The 20,628-nt window shown below is 31.8% G+C and overlaps 2 protein-coding genes across 2 annotated transcripts in view; one reads left to right on the top strand and one right to left on the bottom strand.

Annotated features, from left to right (window-relative positions):
- The window catches only part of LOC147073988 (uncharacterized), an 895,029-nt gene that overhangs the window by 509,251 nt on the left and 365,150 nt on the right, over positions 1-20,628 (top strand). The window lies entirely within an intron of this gene.
- Positions 1-20,628, bottom strand: part of LOC147073994 (uncharacterized) — a 235,976-nt gene that overhangs the window by 150,784 nt on the left and 64,564 nt on the right. Inside the window, exons 6-7 of the mRNA XM_085944720.1 lie at positions 7,749-7,886; positions 1,723-1,803 (exon numbers count right to left, since the gene is read on the bottom strand). Coding sequence (XP_085800846.1) covers positions 1,723-1,803; positions 7,749-7,886 — 219 coding nt within the window. The remainder of the gene's footprint in view (positions 1-1,722; positions 1,804-7,748; positions 7,887-20,628) is intronic.

Below are 20,628 nucleotides of genomic sequence, written 5' to 3' on the forward strand. Positions count from 1 at the left end.
CAGATGCGTTGTTGATCCGCACACACAATAGAAAAATTAGAGGGAACGTTGGTCGCTAGATATAACTAGTAAATAATAAAGTAGCATTGAACTTCGTCTGAAATCTTTACTCACCTTTAAAGTGTAATAAAAAAAAATTAAACTCAACGAGATTAGACTACATATTATAACCTATTTCCAGAAATCTTTACGTCTAATAGCTAAACAACTTAAGCACGGACCTGCGCAGAAGCACACCTCCTTTCGTGCGCATAGAGTAGGGATGGATAATTAGTACATCCCTGACCTCGGGCATATAAGTGTCGGTATGTGTTCATGAAAAGTTTGTCTTACACAATTTAATCATATATTTATAGTTTTACAATGACAACTTTACTAAAAATACCAATTAAAAGACATTATTTTTGTAAATTATAAAAAAATGTGATTGGGTCATCGATATATTTAATATTTATACGGTTTAATTCTACTTATTAAGTCATAATTTGTGTTTTCCTAATTATTTAATTAATAAATACCTGCAGCAATATAATCAGCTAATGTGGTCTAATGATTTATTTTCTTCCAAAATCAATAATTACCCAGTATTAATTAACATAACTATCATTATACTAATAATTAAGAGGTGAACATATTTTGAATTTATTTTTCTATTGTTAATTATCGAATAATAATTGAACTTCTAAGTGAATTACTGAGAATAGAATTATTGTTATAAATAAAAACCCTAATTTCGCTGGATTTGTTTTCTCAAAAAATGACAACACAGAAATCTTCTACACGCGACTACAGCGACTTCATGTTATCGCCGAGATCTTGTTATGGACAGTAGTAATATTGAAAGTAACTTTGACGATTTGCTACGTGTAATACGGGCTGTTACCTTCTTAGACGCTCCCGTACTGGCTGAAAACAGCCGAATCTAACCGAACATCAAAAAGTTAACGTTTATGTGGTCGGACTATAGATTAGATGTATACAAGTATATAGTTATGGCTCGATGACATTGAGCTACTTTACAAGCTGCTTGTCGGCGAGTTAAAAAGCGGGCGAGTCAACTAGTGCGATTATCATGATGACACACAAAACTTTCGAGAAGCCATCAAAATAGCGAGTTGACACCACCATTTTTGGTACTATTTTGACAGTACGTAATGAGTAGTTAGTTTTTTTACCGGCTGGTTCGCCACTATCGCTCTACTGCGCAGACGCATATCGGCCCACATGTCAGCGTGTAGCGTGTAAGTTATCTAGGTAGATTGTTTACAATCTGCTTGTAAGCTAGTTTGAGGACGACACTGGGCGAGTTTACAAGCAGATTGTAAATTCGCTGGCTTGTAACTTAATGTCATCCACGCATTAGAGAAACCATATAATAGTCAGTCAAAGCTACTCCATAAGTTTGCTAGAATTAATAAATATTTCCACTTATTGGTTGTTGTATATCGTTTTGATTTAGAAAGTTGCAAAAGTACAGAAAAAAAGTATTTGGTAATATGAAAAAGAAAACAAGTATAATGAATATTTAGCTAAGTATATAGAAATATAGATAAAAAAATAATTACCTATAAGTACGTAATATTGAATTAAAAATACAAAGTATAATTAATATCTGGAAAAAAAATATTAATGAACATAATGAAAAAAAGATTAGGCGCAGAGAATATGAGATGGGTGGTTTAAAATGAAAATGAGACGTTTTGCTATTCGAGTAAACCTTACCTGTGAACAAGCATGTCCGCCGTGATTTCCTGTACACGAACTGCTAGCAGCTGCCGCTGCGCATGCACCTGTCCCAGGAACCTGTGATCCGGATACAAAGAAAATATAAATTATTCACACGTTTAAAGTAAATATTATATTATTCAACAACTATGTATTTGATTCAAAGAGTTGGATCATAAGGTTTTCCCCAATGTCTTTGATGTGATTTATTGTGAAAGTAGTTTAAGCTTCTATAATAAATTATTATATAATAGATCTATGTTGTATATATTTTCCTTCCTGTAAAATCAATATATTATTGTAATATAAAACCTTTCAAACTCAATATTTTTGCTGTAGATTTGCTGCTTATGAAGCCATTCTTTTAAAAAAGAGTAACTAAGATAGATACAGATATAGAAAAGCTTACGTGTCGTAGAAAGGCTGATATTTTTAGAAGATAAAGCCTTAAACAAATCATGAGCTTTGAAGGGAAAATGAATATGACAATATCTGTCTTCAATAGGGAATAATGAGATTTAGAAACTAATTGTGGAGTTGCTGCTAAAAGTCAGTAAGTCGATAATTTAGGTATTAGAGTAAACAACGGATTATGTGTATATATTATATAAATATGTTTTCTAGAAAAACGAATCAAGGTCATCCGATATATAGTACATTTATATAGAGGAGGAACTGGCAGCAATATTACGTATTTTAAACTATCGCGACAATAACTGTTTACACGTAAACGTTCTGACTGTCTCTCCAATCTCATTCTTCAAGAGTAAGCGAGACGCGATGTTGTCATTTTATGGTAGGAACTATTTGACAGGTGGTGAAAATCAGTTAACCTTAAAATGAATATGGTTCGTTTTTTTGCCGGTAGGTTCGCCACTATCGTTCTACTGCGCAGGCGTAGATAGAAAAAATCCCTACTGTTTCATGAAAATTCAGAAGCTTTCAAACTTTTTTGATTCATGTATGCAAGCTTGCAACTGCAGGATAATACATGTTTACCCATACATTTTCTTGTTATGACCGCGTAAATACTTACTGTCAACAGTAAATCCATGCACGTGTAAACGAGGTATTATGATTTTAGAGGGTATGTAAAACTTCAAATTGCAATTCTAAAAAAATATATTCGGAAATACAGAATGTTAACTGCAAACTCGAATAGAAAGTTTATCGAATATGTTTTTATAAGTATATATTAATAGATAGCAATTAAATGAAAAATGTATAATGCACGTGATGACATTAGAATGGTTTGAAAAGGTGAGGTTTTATGGGTCAGATTTAAAACGACATGTTTACAGTAATAATATTTTATGGAATTAGTACCTACCTATATTCTATATTATGTTGCTTTCCATGCTAATAATATGATACCATAATGACATATACATCTTTCCTGAACATTTAACATATTGTTCAGATTTAGATTTAAATTCTTCTTTCCACTCCCCTTCGTTCAATACCACCCATTAAACGTTGGATCAATTTAAATGACAAAGTTACAACACAATATTTTTTTACTGCGAAAAATGATTAAGTAGATACTATTTTTTCTCCTTTGTGTTCTATTAAAAACATTTTTGAATACACGTGTCAGATGAAGTGGAAAATATAAATAAAACACTCATATAGAAGTTCTAAGAAAATTTTCGATTAATTCGTCTAGACGTAGACTGTAATATTAAAATAAATATAAATATTTACAGAAACAAAAACATAATATAATATGTGTTATGTATTTGTTTAATAAAAAGCACGTTAAAATGTAGCTTCCAAATCAAGCATGTCAATATCTGCTAACAAATTTTATTTGTTACTGACTTAGGTACTAATTATTCGTTTTCGAAGCTTTTGTTTGGTGGTGGCATAGTTAATTTTGTGATACTAGTAGGTAGGTAGGTATTACATTTTAAAGTATGTAGGTACATAACACTTTTCATTGATTTCAAAGAACATTTCTGTAAAATATGTAGATCAAAATGTGAGTTAGAATAGTACTGCATTCAGCTGACGATTTGTAATAAGTAATACATCTTGGACAAGAACATTGGTAGGTACGCATTTCAGATGGCAGAAACAATACATTCTTGGCCGTAAAGGGCCCGCTGAAGAGCCCGCCGTTCAAATATAATTCAGTATAAAAAGGACCTCGGCGTCGTAACTACGTCAATTTAAATCGATCTTTTCGCAAAAATCACTAATCATCGGAGATTTTATTTCAAGAAATATTATTATTATTACTGATAATTTCTGCGGCGCGGAGAATTATTATTATTTTATGAACACCTGCGAGATGAAGCCGATCAGAAAACAGGGCTGTCAAAATAATATTAAGCATTCATATTTTTTAAATGTTAATTTCATCATGGTTTTTAATCAAACCTGTGCAAGTACGTACTGATAACTTGGGTGGATTTTGTAGCAAACATACTATTGATATATATACGGGTATATTATTATTATAACCCAATTCAAATTGAACATAGGTTGATACTCAAATACTATTATAGTATGTTTATGATTTCGAGAAAATAATACGATGGTACTCGTATAATTAATCCATATCAATTATTTGAAAACATTACATTCGCACTTTGCACAAAATTACAAACACATTCGAAGTTTGCCGCACACGTACAGACCACGTGATATTTGTTTACGCAAAATCGTCGCTTTTCAAAATGGCGAATTTGATTACCAGATTTTACTGCGATGAATCAGTATGTTCCTTTTTGTCTTTTTTTATTCGTAGGTTTGTTTACTATGTACACCGAGAAATTTCCATTTATAAACTCGGAAACGATTTTTACAGAAGAGTTTTGGAATATAATGCAACCAAAACTGGAAAAAATTCTATCATGGGTGTTGACTTCCTGAATTAGCTAACCACAGGTCCATGCCACTACGTGAACCACAGTGGATATTAAGCCATTTCCACACTGGCAACAAGTTGCTGGCAACCTCATTAAATTTTACGATACTTACCATAATTGCTTAAGAAATTTTACAATAATTATCGTAAAATCTAACGAGGTTGCCAGCAAATTAACTTGTTGCCAGTGTGGACCCGGCATTAGATGCACAAAACTTAAATAATATATATTATAAATAAAAATTTAAAATTATAAATATATATTATGATTTATGTCTTCGACAGTCCTGATGAAATAAATGTGAAATATGAGTCGGATCAGTCACAGAGCAAATTTATTAACACAAACAACTTTGACACGACCTTTTTATATTAACTAGTAGACCAGATATTATGGACCACATGTTAAAAAATCATATTTTCAATTCTCAAGGCCAATTCTGTAGAACGTCCTCTTAAGTGCACGTTCTTCGGGTAGCATTTCACTGAGCGGTAATTTTGTACGTATTTTAAATTTAAACGATACACAATTTATTTGAAGACAGCGTATTGAATTAGCCCATTTGACAATGATTTGAAAATTGAATTAATGTTCATATCGAATGTATTAAAATTGGAAACCGTATAGTATACGGCCATCTCTTTCCGATAAGAAAGCTCACGGCGAAGTATGCTACGGTGAAATGTTTTACGTACAATTTACACGTAACCATAAGCTCGCCCGATAGACTCATGGGTCAAATCCTGCGTCCAATGTAAGTGTAGCCTGAGCTTCACGCGCTATTTATAAATAAATTAAATATATTTTGAGGCTTATATCTCAACCATGAATAAAGCGCCGAGAGAGAAGAAGATATAAAAAAACATCTCAAAGCAAATGGTTACATAATAATATTATGTTACTAAAAAGACAGGCCACATTATACCTCGTTTGTGAAAAAAATGTAAAAAAAACTTCAAACAATATTCAAAATACGCATGTGCTATGTTTGCGTTCATTTAGCATGTCGGCTCTTTGTCTACAACACGATATAATTATTGACGTAGGTATACTGTGTTATATTTGTACTTAATAACAAAACAACACGAAACACGGCAAATATTTTGAAAAGTTTTCTATTACGTGAGGTCAATGGATACTAATTTAAAAACGCAGTGAACTGTCAATGACTTCAGAAATTGTGAGGTTATTGAGTTGTAGATTACCACGAAACACGTAGATTTGAATGAAATATTTTGTAAAAATTAATTTAAGATACTTTTACAAAGGAATGGGCGACTCAAGGGATACAAGTGATATTTAGGGAAAATTTAATTAAGCGCTGTTTTCACACCAAATATTCTGTTGTTAATGCTTGAAAAAACGATTTACGCATGTAACTGCTTTGTAGGGAACATTAGAGACAATAATAAAATAAATTAAATTGTTATTTTATTCATGACTGAATATATACAAAATTTAGGAATGTAATGTTCTGAAACGGCAAAGAATTTTCAACTATAGGTGCGACGAAATTTCTGACTCGCTGGCAATCGGAGAGCGTTAGCGAGTGAACACGTCAATTTGTTTTGTGATGGCGACGGGGGAATTAATTTTTAAATCGTGTAAAGATGACTAAAAAACGTTACCCATTTAGGTACTTGAAAAATAAAACATGTCAATGAATATATTATTATTATTACTAATAGAACAATAAACATAATATTAAATGGACGCATGTTGACTTTTTATGACAAATTATGTTTTGTTCTGCACGCGTTGATTGCACAATCAGTGCCCTAGTTGAAGTATAGCCTTAAGGTGAATGCTCAACCTACAATAGGCAACTGGCGGAAAAGCATGAAGCTTGCAAATTGGAAAAAAAAGTAATTGAGATAACTGCACGATTGTTGAGTTTTTAATATCTCATACAAAGTATTATTGAAATAATACTGATATTTTATTTTCAGCGAATTTTTTTGATTGAAGAGAAGATTGTCTAGGGAATTAATTATGAATAGGAATTAAATACGAGATTCTAAAATTAAATAATATTGATGTAACTCACAATAGAACTCTAGTATTATGTATAATATAGTATAATTATGTACCTATATGTTTTTATATGTGTATATTATAGGTCAATATTCCTTTATAAAAACGGTACAACTAGAAAAATTGCTCTTATATTTATATCATGATTATATTTTTTTTTTCTGAACAAATACATATATTTCTAAAAAAGATTATTTTTTCAATTGAAGATATATTTTCAATATATTTTATAATTTGATTGATAAAAATATATTTTACTATGTTTCAAAATATTTATAACACTAAAAAGTAGGTAGATAATTATTGATATCTTACATTTTTCATGTTTCATTGCTATATTATTAAGACGATACATCAGTGAAACGGCAAATAATTTCAACTATAGGCGCGACGAAATTTTGGAATCGCTGGCATTCGGAGAGAGAACGTCGAGCTGGGAACACGTCAATTTGTTTCGTGATGGCGACGGAGGTATTAATTCTTAAATCGTGTAAAGATTACTAAAAACGTTACCCATTTACTTGAAAAAGAAAACATGTCAATGAATATATTATTATTGTTACTAATAGCACAATAAACAGAACATTAAATGGACGCATGTTGGATTTATATGACAAATTATATTTCGTTCGGCATGCGTCATTTGCACCCGCGACCCGTAATCCACGCATCGCCTAGCCACGATCTTTATAGACCGTGCCTCAACTGAGGTATGTATAGCCTTAATCACCAGAGAAAGACACATAGTTAATGTCATCATCATATCCGAGTACTTATTGATGATTGCATCAATGACGACTGCATTTAAACAACATTTTGGTATTTTTGATTTATAATTGAATCTAATTAAATAAATGCCACAATTTTATATACTATTTAGTGGAAACTGATAAAATGAAGAGATAATAGACGCTATCTATAACGATGTTATCATTATGACGGGCTTATGATTAGTGTACAAACAAAATGTGAATGGACGATTTTAAGGAATACGTTATTTTTGTATAAAATTTAAAAAATATATCTTTATATTTTTTATTATATTTATTTTTATAATTTTATAAAAATAAATGTTTTTTATATTAATGTTTATTGATTATAATATTTTGTACTGACCTTTAGCTGTTCCTGTTTATAATCTGGCTGGTATGGGAGCAACATCCTAATCTTCCCCCATCTGTTGAAGAATAGCGCGATGGCTCCTATCCACACTATTAGTACTAGAACTACTATGCCGACTTCCACTCCTCGTATCTGTGGACAGAAAAATAGAACAAGCAAAATTGATTAAAACATTTAATGTATTATATTAATCTAAGTTACGTCGTTTTTCTTAAGTTAAGTCTTAAGTAGCGGATAGACGCTCATGCTTTATCACAAGTAGGGATTCCAATCCCGGGATCCCGAACTATTTTCGATACCTATGAATCCCGGGATTGGTAAACAGAATCCCGAAACTTTCGGGATTGATTTTTTTTATCAATTTTTTGGAAAATAAAATGAAAACGAAAATATAACAGAAAAAAATACTTTTAATAACAAATAACTACATTAGAAATAAACTGAGTTTGAATGAAGTTTGATTTATACCCATGTGTAAGTAACCGATTCATTGTATTTCTTTACATAAATTAATAAAAATGAGAAAGATTGGAAAAAACAATGCTTCGCACTATTAACGAAGTAATTCCACCATGATCTCATACGTTTTACGGCAGTTTCATATTTGGCTGACTAATTAGATTTATGAAGTGGAAAGGCCATAAGTACACCATGATTTGCTTTACTATTTTAAATCTCGCTAACCCAAGAATGGGTTAGCGAGATAAGGTTAGCGCATAACCAAGTCTTTACTATCAGAAACAGCAATCTCATATTAAATTCACATTATTATTTATATCGCAATATTATTTACTCCGTTAAACTTATGTATTTCCAAGATTAAACGTATACAATATTAACAATAAATGTCTTAAATAGTATAAATTATACTAAATTTATTTTTGACCGATTTTATCAATGTTATTAAATTTGTAAATATAAAATTTTTATTTTAAGAATGGAAAAAATGCCGATCCCGGGATCAGAATTTTGGCTCGGGATTGGATTCCCTAATCACAAGCTAATCTGCGCAAACCAGTAAGCCCGTGTATATGGACGGGAGAACTGTAGCTCGCGCAAACCGTGAAGTGCTGTAAAAGTGTTCCGTATTTTTTGCACAAACTATACCGCGCAGGCAAGTCGCTGCCGTCATTTTGGCCTTGTGTACTGTATTTGTCCCTAAATATTTGTTTTAATTATAGCCATGCATTTCATTGCATGACGTGTTAAAATTAGTTGATTTTTTAATTTTAATTTAAATTTTTAATTAAGATTTAATTATGAATATTTCCGACGTAAATTACGGAGAATAAAATTGAAAACCGGTATTTAATGTACTAAAATGAAACGGGACTGCAGACAGCACTTGAAATGGAAAATTTTACGAACCGGAGCGCTTGATATTTTTCTGAAAATATTAACATGTCTATTTTATCTAATTTTATATGAATAAAAAATGAATAAAATGAAAAGAATAATTTAATTTAATTGCTTTTTAATAATCATGCGATTCGGTGCGCTCGAGTCCATTTCGAGCCCTGAGTGCAGAATAAACCACACGAAAATAGTGAGATAGCGTGAATTCCTAACACCTAAAATCTGGGTTGAACTGTAGTATAAACATCAGTGTTATAATACAGAATACAGTTTATTTTCGAGTTAAAAAGTTTGTTAATTTTAAACTATTTTTGACTGACAACATTTTGGTGAAAACATTAATACGGTTTAACCAAAATTGTATTTTGAAATCATCAAATAAAAACCGCAGAAAGCAGCCGTGGTTGTTTGAAATGTTATATTAATTGAAAGATATGTAAACAAGTCAAATTTGAACTGAAATATTTACGCATCAGAAGTTTGTTCTAAGAATATCTAACTAAGTTTAAAACTAATGCTATCTTGTCTGTTTACAAGACAGTTGCCCATCATTATATAATTTTGTTTTGAAGAGTCAATCTTCTTGATTACTTGTGAATTATTACGGTATAGATTTTTGGACTTCGTATCCTCTCTTTTATAGGAGGTAGTTCAACATCTTAGGTACTCGTATGTTTGAAATTTGTTAAGTTATGGCGTTGTTGAGTTGTATTGAAGGTATGCATCAAGAGCTATTTACAAAGGCTGCGCAAAAATATTAATGGCTTCTCCTTAGTACGTGTCGTCTCGTTAATTCGAGTATATGGACACGGCAAGGCTTCCAGCATCCCTGTCATCCACCATACGTCTGTAGAGATATCGAATTACAAATTAAATATATATTTTTCGTAGTATCAAATTATATGACTGCAATAATAAATTCCCAGCTACTCCTATGTCCATTGACACAAACGCCATTTATTCGCTGACTCGATCAAATAATTATTTACTAAATTATATTGTGTAGATATTATTTTGATTGTATAAATAGCTAATAATATTTCATCGAATATGTCACTCGAATATAAGTTCTCGGGCTGTTAGAATCTCATTCTCCGGATAGCCCCTCACAACATCTCATTGTACCGAGATGCGGACTTCGGACCCGTATCATAAGTATTGTAACATAACTACTGTAACATATAATTGTACCGACTGTTTACGCTGCCAATGAAACTCGCTCCTGCATCCATCTTCGACTTCTTCATCATCATCCTCAACACCATGACCTACGACACATCGACAACTCCCACAGTGGAAACTAAATTCGAACTCCACACGTCATAATTATATTATCCAGTAGACGGCCAGACATTTTTGAGGTATCTGTAGCACCTGGCTGCATCCAGCGCATCTATTATATACACAAGGCTGCTATCGAGGGTAGTTTATCATATTTATGTATTGAGATATTACAATTGTTACAATAAGTCGTATAAACTGTCATAACTGTCTATCTTGCTCTAAAAGTTAACACAGCCAAGAGAGGTGCTGTTAAAACATAGCACTTTTTAACAGATGAGACGGTTAACATATTGTAACAATTACCCACCCCAATATATAAATATGATAAACTGCCCTCGATAGCCGCCCCGTGTATAAAATAGGTCTAATATCGCTCCATATAATATTACGGTGACTGTTTATTCAGTCGGTGGCTTTTTTCGGTAGCAATTCATTCTTTATTTTAGGTGACATTTAATTAATTTAGCGCTGTATCGTTCATTTTTTTTATTTAAAAAAAACTAATTATTTTCGTCCGTTAAAACGAAAAATAATATACAAAAAATACTGCGTTTAAAATGACACGAAGTAAAACCTTTTTACGTTAAATTCTGACAGTGAAATTTCGATTGGCAGCTCCGTAAAACGAAAAGAAATATTATCTCAAATTTGACTCGGACTGGAAAATTTTAAAGCTGCTCAGAAAAGCTAAAAAAATGTTTCGAAATAAGTCAGAATCAATATTTTTTAGGGCATCATTAATGTATATTTTACATTATTTATAATTTCGTCAAACGAACATTTTTGAAAACCACTGTGTTAGATATAATAAGACACGTATGAAAATAAGTAATGTTTTCCTTTTAAAATGAGTTTTATACGTAAGCATAGGAGAAAAGTTTTTTTCTTCAGTTAATTCATCTAACCGTTCCAGAAATCGTGCTTGCGAATTTGAATCCCAGTCTCACATATTATTATTTTCAATACAGCGCTCGAAATGGAAAAGTTAACGAACCGGAGCACCCGATAATTTTCTGAAGATAGTAACATACTCGTAGTTATTAAATTATATATAAATTAATTAAAGTATTATAATGGACCGAAACGGCGCTCCGGTCCATTTCGAGCCCTGTTTCAATATGTGTTGGATCCAGACATTGCCGACTCAGGTAGAAAGCCGATACATTCACAACGACTGGTCCTACTATTTCCGCCCCTCCCGTTGTTGTATATGGATGCCCTGTCATTGTTCTATCTATAGAGTGCTCGTACTGACGCGTCTGTTGTGTAATAGCAGGGAATAGTTTGATGATTCGAATAGATGAGTTACATGATATATAATACACTAGCATTAACACACCTTCTACAAATGTAATGAATAGATCAATGCTACATATTTTTTGAAATCGATATTACCACCGGTTTTTATGTGAAGGACTAGTCTGTCTTTGACAGCTGATGAATAACAGGAATGTATATTATTTATAAATAACACTGATAGTTAATATATTTGATTTGAGAATTTTTTATAATTCAATTTGAAACGAGAAAGGGCGAATCAATGTGTTAAGCAATCTGGGATCTGATTTTGACAGCTGAACAGTGAACCACTCGTTGCTTGTGCAACAAGATATGCTCAGGCTTTATTAATCTAAAGATGGCGCTGATCCAGAACATAAACTTAATGATCTCTATAAATAGATAAAACCACTCCTCTTTTATATAAGGATGTTAATACAACCTCCGCCATTTGGTGTGCCATAGGATAGGCTTCGCTTATGAGATCCTTTCTAATATAAATATAGTATAAGTGTGAATTTATAATAAAATAATGTATGTAGGTAATTTACGTACTTAAATTTGACATTGTATTTTTATTACTTACGGAATTTCCACAAAGGTATTTATTTTTGACACGTCGTCGTGGTAATCACCTTATAATGTGTCAATTCTGTATGTCAGAGTACATAGGTATTATTAATTCACTCGACTAATGAATTATTCGGCACACCTGCTAAAAAAACTTAAAAATTATCGATTTAAAAAAAAGCAAAAATAGATTTTCATCCTCGTTTTCGAAACGATATTAATTATTTTTGACATTACACAATATTAAGAATTGTAGCTATATCTTATAAATTATGTACATATTACTTACAGACAATGTAATAATTGTTATTTTATTTTCAATATAATACAATGTTATACTTATTGAATACGTAAGTATATATATTGATAATATTAATACTATCGACCGAGGGTAGGTATTTAATGGAACTTGAATTTTTGTATCAAATGCCGTGTCCATATTGGCAACAAGTTGCTGGCAACCTCATTAAATTTCACGATATTTATCATAATTATTTATATGACCATGAATTATTTTAATCGAAATGTAATGAGGTTGCCAGCAACTTGTTGCCAATGTGGACACCGCTTAATTATCTATTAGGTAAGATTTTTTATAAACACTTCAACTATCCATGATTGGTTTGTTAATTTTTTTATTGTGATCCTTGACTCAATGGGTAGGTGATAAAGTTTTTACCTACTTTATTGTATTAATTTTAAATTTTTAAATAAAATTAACCGTATTTGTTATCAGTGTGCATTTAACATTGATGAGTGCGTATAGTGCCTGAAGATGCCGAAAGGCGAAACCCAAGACACAAAAAACGACTTAAATGGAATAGTACAAAACTTAAATCCATTAGTATTTAAACATATTTTCACGAAGCGCTTCCATCAAATATTTTATAAATTTATGTAGGTCAGAGTTCGCTATATAAGGGAGTTATTTATTTCTAATACTAGTGGTTTAGGGTTCATTTCCCAGTGAGATCAGAATACATAATATATGTATGTGATTTTTTCAATGTTTCTGTAAGGTTTTGCTGTTATTCACCTACTAGCTGAAGTACCAGGCTTTGCACGAATGTCGCTTCATTGGTCAATATACATAATTGTCTTACTTATGTAACAAAACAATAATAATAATTACAGTCTTCGATATTCAAATATTTATATCTAGGCATACAATATGTCAAAATAAAAATTAATCTGGCAGCTAAGTCAAACTAAAGAGTGTCAAATTATAATCGAATCCAAAATATGCAAAGTTTATCTTGATTTGTCGTGAATATTCAAAATAAAATTGCCAGGAAAGGTAATTTGAACAAAGAAATTTTGTATTTTTTTAAGTATGTAGATGTTAGTTACGGCCAAATATTAGGAAAAGAAATCTAAAAAAGATGTTTTTACTGATATAATATAAATAGATATAGCCTACATATGTATACATATTATACAACTACAGTATTTCTTGTATTGTTATATTTTCAGAATAATTATAAAGAAATACAATTTAGATATATTTAATTGAATACGTAATATTATTATAGTCATATAATACACAATATTATCACATCATATTATCACCTGTAAAAAAAGCTCTTACCTACTCATGATGCGTACTTTTAATCGCAGTAAATTGAAAATATATGCGATATACGTTACGTCTATGGTATCAACGCAGTTTAGTTTGTAGCTTTTGAATAGATTGAAAAGCTTGTAAGCTTCAATCAAAGCTTCGCAGTCATGTTCGTTATAATATATGAATGCGGATTTCATAATAATACGTTGTTTGATTGAAAAATATGAATAGTAAGCTGAGACTACTCATACCTGAATTTAATCATTCACTAAAATATAACATTATAATATACGATTTTGAAATTAATCAGTAACACGAAGCAGCCTTAGGTTTTTTTACCTATACTATTGGTTGTCTCTTTCGACAAGTAAAATGTACATAATATATGTAAAAAAAACTAAAACTTGTAACTCTCTTGATCATATAGGTACTAAAAACTCTTGCATAAAGTCCCTCTCAGCCCAAGATGTTTTCTAGCATTTTTCTAACAAGTACGTTTCTGAGGCCATTGCATGTAATGTATTTTCAATAAAAATAATGCCACACCGTTAAACTGTGTAGACATTTAGTATTAATTAATATAAAACCTATATTTAGTAGGTATATATACAACATAATTTCATAATTAATAATCAGGACCAAATTTATTCGATTCAATAGGCAATTTACAATTATTATTGACAACAACTCTCAACTATCATTATATTGATATGGACAGAACCGGTGTTTATCATTAATATAGTATGTGGAGAAAGTATTAAATTGATTTAGTGTTTTAATTAAATTAATACACATAACTATTGTCTTTCTTTCAAGAATTTAAAATTTAAATATTTAATTCTAGCACAAAAACAAGATGTCATTTTAAAAGAAATATCTATTCATAAAAATATATATATTTTTTAAATTTTTCTTATATCGTGTAAACCAGTGGGCCATAACCTATTTAACGTAAAATATATTTATATAGGTATATGATAATATATATTATCCGTTACATAATAATTGTCCACGGTCCATAGTAAGTGAAAGACCACAGACCATTGGAATTCTCAGTTCTTAACCGGACACGGTGGTTTTGCCTCCAAGCTCTGTCAGCTTGGCCTAATAGAATCTCCGACTTGCTTATGTGGTGAATTACAGGATGCCGATCACATCATCTGTGAGTGTCCCCATATGTCGGTTGAAAGAGAAGAGCTTCTCAAGTCGGTCCGACCCTCAGTTGGACCGGTCGGCCATTGCGACTTGGTATCTACGAGGGAAAATTTCTCAGCTTTTAAAAAGTTTGCGGCATTATACGGCGAGCGAGAAGGTCTTTTCTCATCGAGAATTGACCGTAATATATTATATCGAAGTAGGGATCACGCACACTCTAGTGCAGGGGAGGGCAAACTGCGGCCCGCCGGGTATTTTTTCGCGGCCCGCCATCGATAATTGTACTTGTGATTACGAATAACTTTTTTATAATTAAAAAAAAAAAAATGATAATAGATCATAATTTGAAGAATTTGTTGTTTCGTAAATGTATTATTTCAGTACGTATTCCTTGCGTCTCGTCTCACACTATGTAACCACGATTTTCTACGTTGAACATCGATTTCAATAGATATTGACAGTGTACCGACAGAGCTACAATTTGAGATTATTAATCTGCAGTGTGACACTGATTTAAGAGAATTGCATCGTCGTGAAGAAATCTCCAAATTTTACAATGCCCTTAATTCAGACAAATTCGACCAACTTAAAAAGTAAGTATGCAAGAAAAATGTTCTTTATTTTTGGATCAACCTATATTCGTCGGTGTTTTGTAAAAAGGGCGAATCAACCAAAATGCTATTTTACAGGAGGAGGATTTTAACTTTTGACATTTATTTATTAATTACCTATGGATGATTATAAATTTTTAACAAATACATAATAAAGCTTAGAGGAAATACTGTCTTGATAATGTAAAAAAAACATGCACAAACTTGTATAAAAAGGTCAGAAAAATCATTTTAAATGGATATTCGCCCTTTATGTGTGATAAAAATACGAAACAGTTGCACGTTCGCCCTTGAATGTGTGGGTTTATTAGGGAATAATTATAATTCAAGTAATTTCATTATGTTTATAATATTTTATTTAATCTTTTAGAAGACAAAACAATATAATAGTGAAAGTTAAATTAAATCAAAACCATATTCTAGTGAAAAATAACAGTGTTTTTGTCCTTAAAAGGCATATTATACCTAATCAAAATAGTTATGGAACATCAGATTATTTTTTATTAAGTAAGGACAAATTAACTGGACTGGAGATACAGAATGAATAAAATTGTGTGAAATATTGTTTACACGCTGCCTTTTGGAGTTTGAAATAGTTTAATATCTGAAATATATTGTCTCTATTGATCTTGGTTGCCATCGTTTTCACTGAGTTTCCAAAATTCCCCAAAAATCATGTCTTTTTCTTCCTCCGAAAATCTATCACTGCATTTATATGTACATTTTCTGCAGAAAACATTAAATCGTTTCCTATGTTGAACAACATTTCCCGTCGCAGTTTTATACTCTTTTCCAGCGGCTCTCAGTTGTTTTTTTTTCTTTCCATAGCCAGATTTCCGGTATTCTATCTCAATGTGTTTTTTCATATGCTTATTAATCAAATGATTTTTTAATTTACTTTTATAACGATATTTCTGCCCACAATCATTACAAATAAATGCGGACACAAAGCTACCTGTTTTTTCATCCAAAATCAAATCATTTTCATCACTTCGACGAAAGTGATCACTTGAGACAGCAATAATTGTTTCGTTGGATTGGATTTTTAAGGTTTCTCAGGTAAATCGCCAGCGAATTAGTGTGAACAGCGGTAGCGTCACTCAATCTTTCTGCAGTAATTACACCTAATTTGAACTGAACTAATTTAACCATCTGTTGTCCTCGAGACAATCTGAAATACAATAAAATAACGAGTAGGTATCACTTTTTTGTAATTTTAGGCGTGTCAGAATGGTAATATAAATAATATCTACCTACGTGTCAAAACATGCCTACGAGCGGTAAAATACAACACATTTTTGAAGTTATACTTCTTTTAGCGCGTTTGGGAAATCAGATCAGAGTGTATTTTTGGCGTGTGACATGTAACACATAATTTATTTTTTCACATGAAAAAAAACGCACTCGATTGGATTCGAACCACCGATTGTTCGGTTATCAGCTGAAAGCACTACCTTTACGCCACAGTATGATACTTCAATCGTGACGATTATACAGTATAATATTATAGTTTAGAATTGTTCCGTTGCCTAGGCAGTGAATTTATTATTGTCGGCCATTTGCAATTACTTACGTAAACAAACTATTTAAACATCATAGTGGCAGTTGTTACTTTAAAAATAAAAACAACGATAAATAATTATATAATTTAGTTACCTAATATAAGTTAAAATTTATAGAAATAAAACAACGGCGCTTCAATAAGCAGTCCGTTTTCTTACGAGTGTAATTTAACAAGATAATTAAGAGCTAGTCGAAGAATCTAGGTTATCGCAAATTTTGTTACGCCAAAGTATAACTTCTAGCGCGCGTACATAAGTACACACACCGATTTTTTTTTAAAGAATGAATATAATATTATTAAGTAGGTATGTTATGTATACATACGCAAACAATATTAATATGTCAATGTAACATTACAATCTTACATAACGAAACCAATTAACAATAAATTGTACAACACGAAAAATTAAACAAGAAAACTTACATCTCGCTCATTTTCAGGTGAAGTATGTTGTATCACTCGATGAATACTTAATATTGAATACAAATGCTGTTCAGTTAGTAGAAAAAGCAAATAACTATATTTAAAAAATTAACAAATTGTCAACTTCAACATTCTTTTATCACTAATGGCTCGATGACATTGAGCTAAGTTACAAGCTGCTTGTTAGCGAATTTACAATCTGCTTGTAAACTCGCCCAGTGTCATCATCGAACAAGCTAACAAGCAGATTGTAAACAGCCTACCAAGAAAATTTGAAAGCCAGGCTACTTTACACGTTACACGCTGGCGTGTGGGCTGGTCTGCGCAGTAGAGCGATAGTGGCGAACCAGCCGGTAAAAAAACGAACTACTCAATACGTCCTGTCAAAATAGTACCAAAAATGACGGTTTCAAATCGCTAGCTTGTTGGCTTCTGAGCAAGTGGAAAGTTTTGTGTGTCATCATCACAATCGCACTAGCTGACTCACCCGCTTTTAAATTCAACCACAAGCAGCTTGTAAAGTAGCTCAATGTCATCGAGCCATAAATTACATTGAAGAAACTTCTAAAAACAATCCCGCCAATACGCTTTGTCAATAGTAAAATGACACGAATGATAGCGACCTTGGGCGAATTTGACAATTTTGATTTAACAATGGTCACATTGATATGTAGGTGGGTATGCAAGAAGGGCGAATATCGTATATTCGCCCTTACATCATAACACTTACCACTACTTTAGGACATATTTTATTTTAAAAGGCCTAATATGTCACATTCGCCTTTTATTCATAACACTAAGTGGATATTCGCCCTTACGATTATCGTTTTTAAGTACTTTCCCGTGGAGATACAAGTTCGCCGTTTTTACACAACAAAGCTAGTGAGGTACATATTGTGTTTTCATTAAAATCTCAATTTCGCCAAAATGGCTGATTCGCCCTTTTTACAAAACACCGACGATATGTGAACAAACATTTTCGATCATGAACCTCAATAAAAATTCTTTACGATCAAATATCTCCGATGCCCGTTTACTAGCAGTTTTGACAATATCAACTACAAAACTCACCTAAATTTAAAAAAATGTTCAAAAATGTACAACAGTTTCATTCTTCTCATTATTTTTTATGTAATGTTTATTTTTCGTGATAATAAACAGTGTATATCTAAAAATGGTATTTTACTTGCGGCCCGCCGCTCATTTTGAATTCTTGAATTTGGCCCTCCATCCAAAAAGTTTGCCCGCCCCTGCTCTAGTGCATGCCAACCAATGTCTTGGGAAGTTGCTGCTGGGACACTTTCGGCACAAATTTGAAAAGCGCCTATCGTTCGTTACGCCACGGTATACGCCTGCATAATGGGTGTGGAGACGTGGCGGGTGGTGGAGGGAAAAGCAAGTGAGTGAAAGGAATGAAAAATAGTGATATATTATACTTACTAGACTAGACATACACATTGCTATTTTTAAATTAATAGTTACATAATATCAGATACTCATGACATTCACAATGAATTTGTCATTTCGACCCGCGGATTGTTCGATTCTTGATGGATATAAGTACATTATAAATTATTTATTTTATTCAACGAATAAGACACAAGATTTGAGAATGTATCATTATATATATTGAAGATATATAATTTGAAAACATCTCATGCATATACACACTAGAAAAAAATATGACACCCGACGGGACTTGAACGCAATACGATAAGCATTTCATGTAACAACTACTAATTGAAACCATCTTAATTGTTAAGTAGAATGCCCGTAGTTTAATTGGAAAAGAACACTGAAGCGAATCCAGCGGATACATGAGATGTTTTCAAATTATGTATGTTCGAAATGCATTATTATTAATTAAAATAAAACACCATATTATGTAGTATCAATTTTGATTTATGAATAATGGACTAGTTTTATCCGCTTCAAAGGGACGTCGTCAATTGGTAATTATTATAATATCTAAGTGAAATTAGTACTACATGTTGTATTAATATTAATGATATTATATTATTGTGAAATGGTACTATATACCTAGTATATGACATATACATTAATTTAACTATTTATTTCAGTGCCGCAAAAGCGTCGCTTGATATACAAATGTCATCTAATTTATATTCATAGAATAAAATACTTTGCCAAAAAAACTAGAAATGACTAAGTAAGCAAGCAAATAGGGGTTTTTGTGATCGAGTAGCAAACGGCGATAAATACTGCCCTGAAATTTCTTTTCCCTTGCCATTTTCTTAATGAGAACTGATTGAGGTGTAGAACGAAGGAAGTTTCTAGTCGTTTGACTATTTACGTTCAGCATTAGTCCTTCAGAGAAGGATATTGTATTTATTTTAGACAAGGAAATCTTACACAAAGTTAAACAAATCAAATTACAATAATTACAGTACTGTAGTAAATTATTATACAAATAATATATTTCAATAAAATGTAATAACAAAATATACATAATTTATGGATACATAGTGAAATGGCGAGTATGTTCCTACAACTATTTTTACAACGTTTTTATTAGATCGAATTCTTGTTTGTCCGGTGGTTGTTTGTCCAGTACACATCTTGCACTCGATTTTTAACTAACTTCCTGATTAGCTAGACATTATAAACTTTTAGAATATATCAGAACACGATGCCAATGCATTCTTTTAATACTTTTAGCCACCTTTAAACAGAATTGAATTCATTTTCGGTTAATTCTGTTTTGTATGGAAAATTCGTAAAAAGTAAAAGACTATGCCATCTGCTATCTGCTGCCAAAAGCACGTAACTACTTTGATGTTGTAAAAAGAGGCGATTGTCGCTGACAACATTGCAAATCCTTCTTCATTCTATCGCATATCCATTATCAGACGTCAACGATGATCTTTTCCTTGTCTGCCACTACTATAAATAGAAGTGAAGTGCTGAGCTTCTACCAGAGCCTCACTAAAGGTTATACTTCAGCTGGGGAACGGTCTAAAACGATCGTGACTACGCGACGCGAAGATTGTGCAAATGACGCGTGCAGAACAAAAAATAATTTGTCATATAAGGTCAACACGCGTCCAT

Source organism: Rhyacophila brunnea, unplaced genomic scaffold (genome assembly GCF_057557595.1).
Source record: "Rhyacophila brunnea isolate RB1 unplaced genomic scaffold, BYU_Rbru_1.0 scaffold_17, whole genome shotgun sequence".
Classification (NCBI taxonomy): Eukaryota; Metazoa; Arthropoda; class Insecta; order Trichoptera; family Rhyacophilidae; genus Rhyacophila; species Rhyacophila brunnea.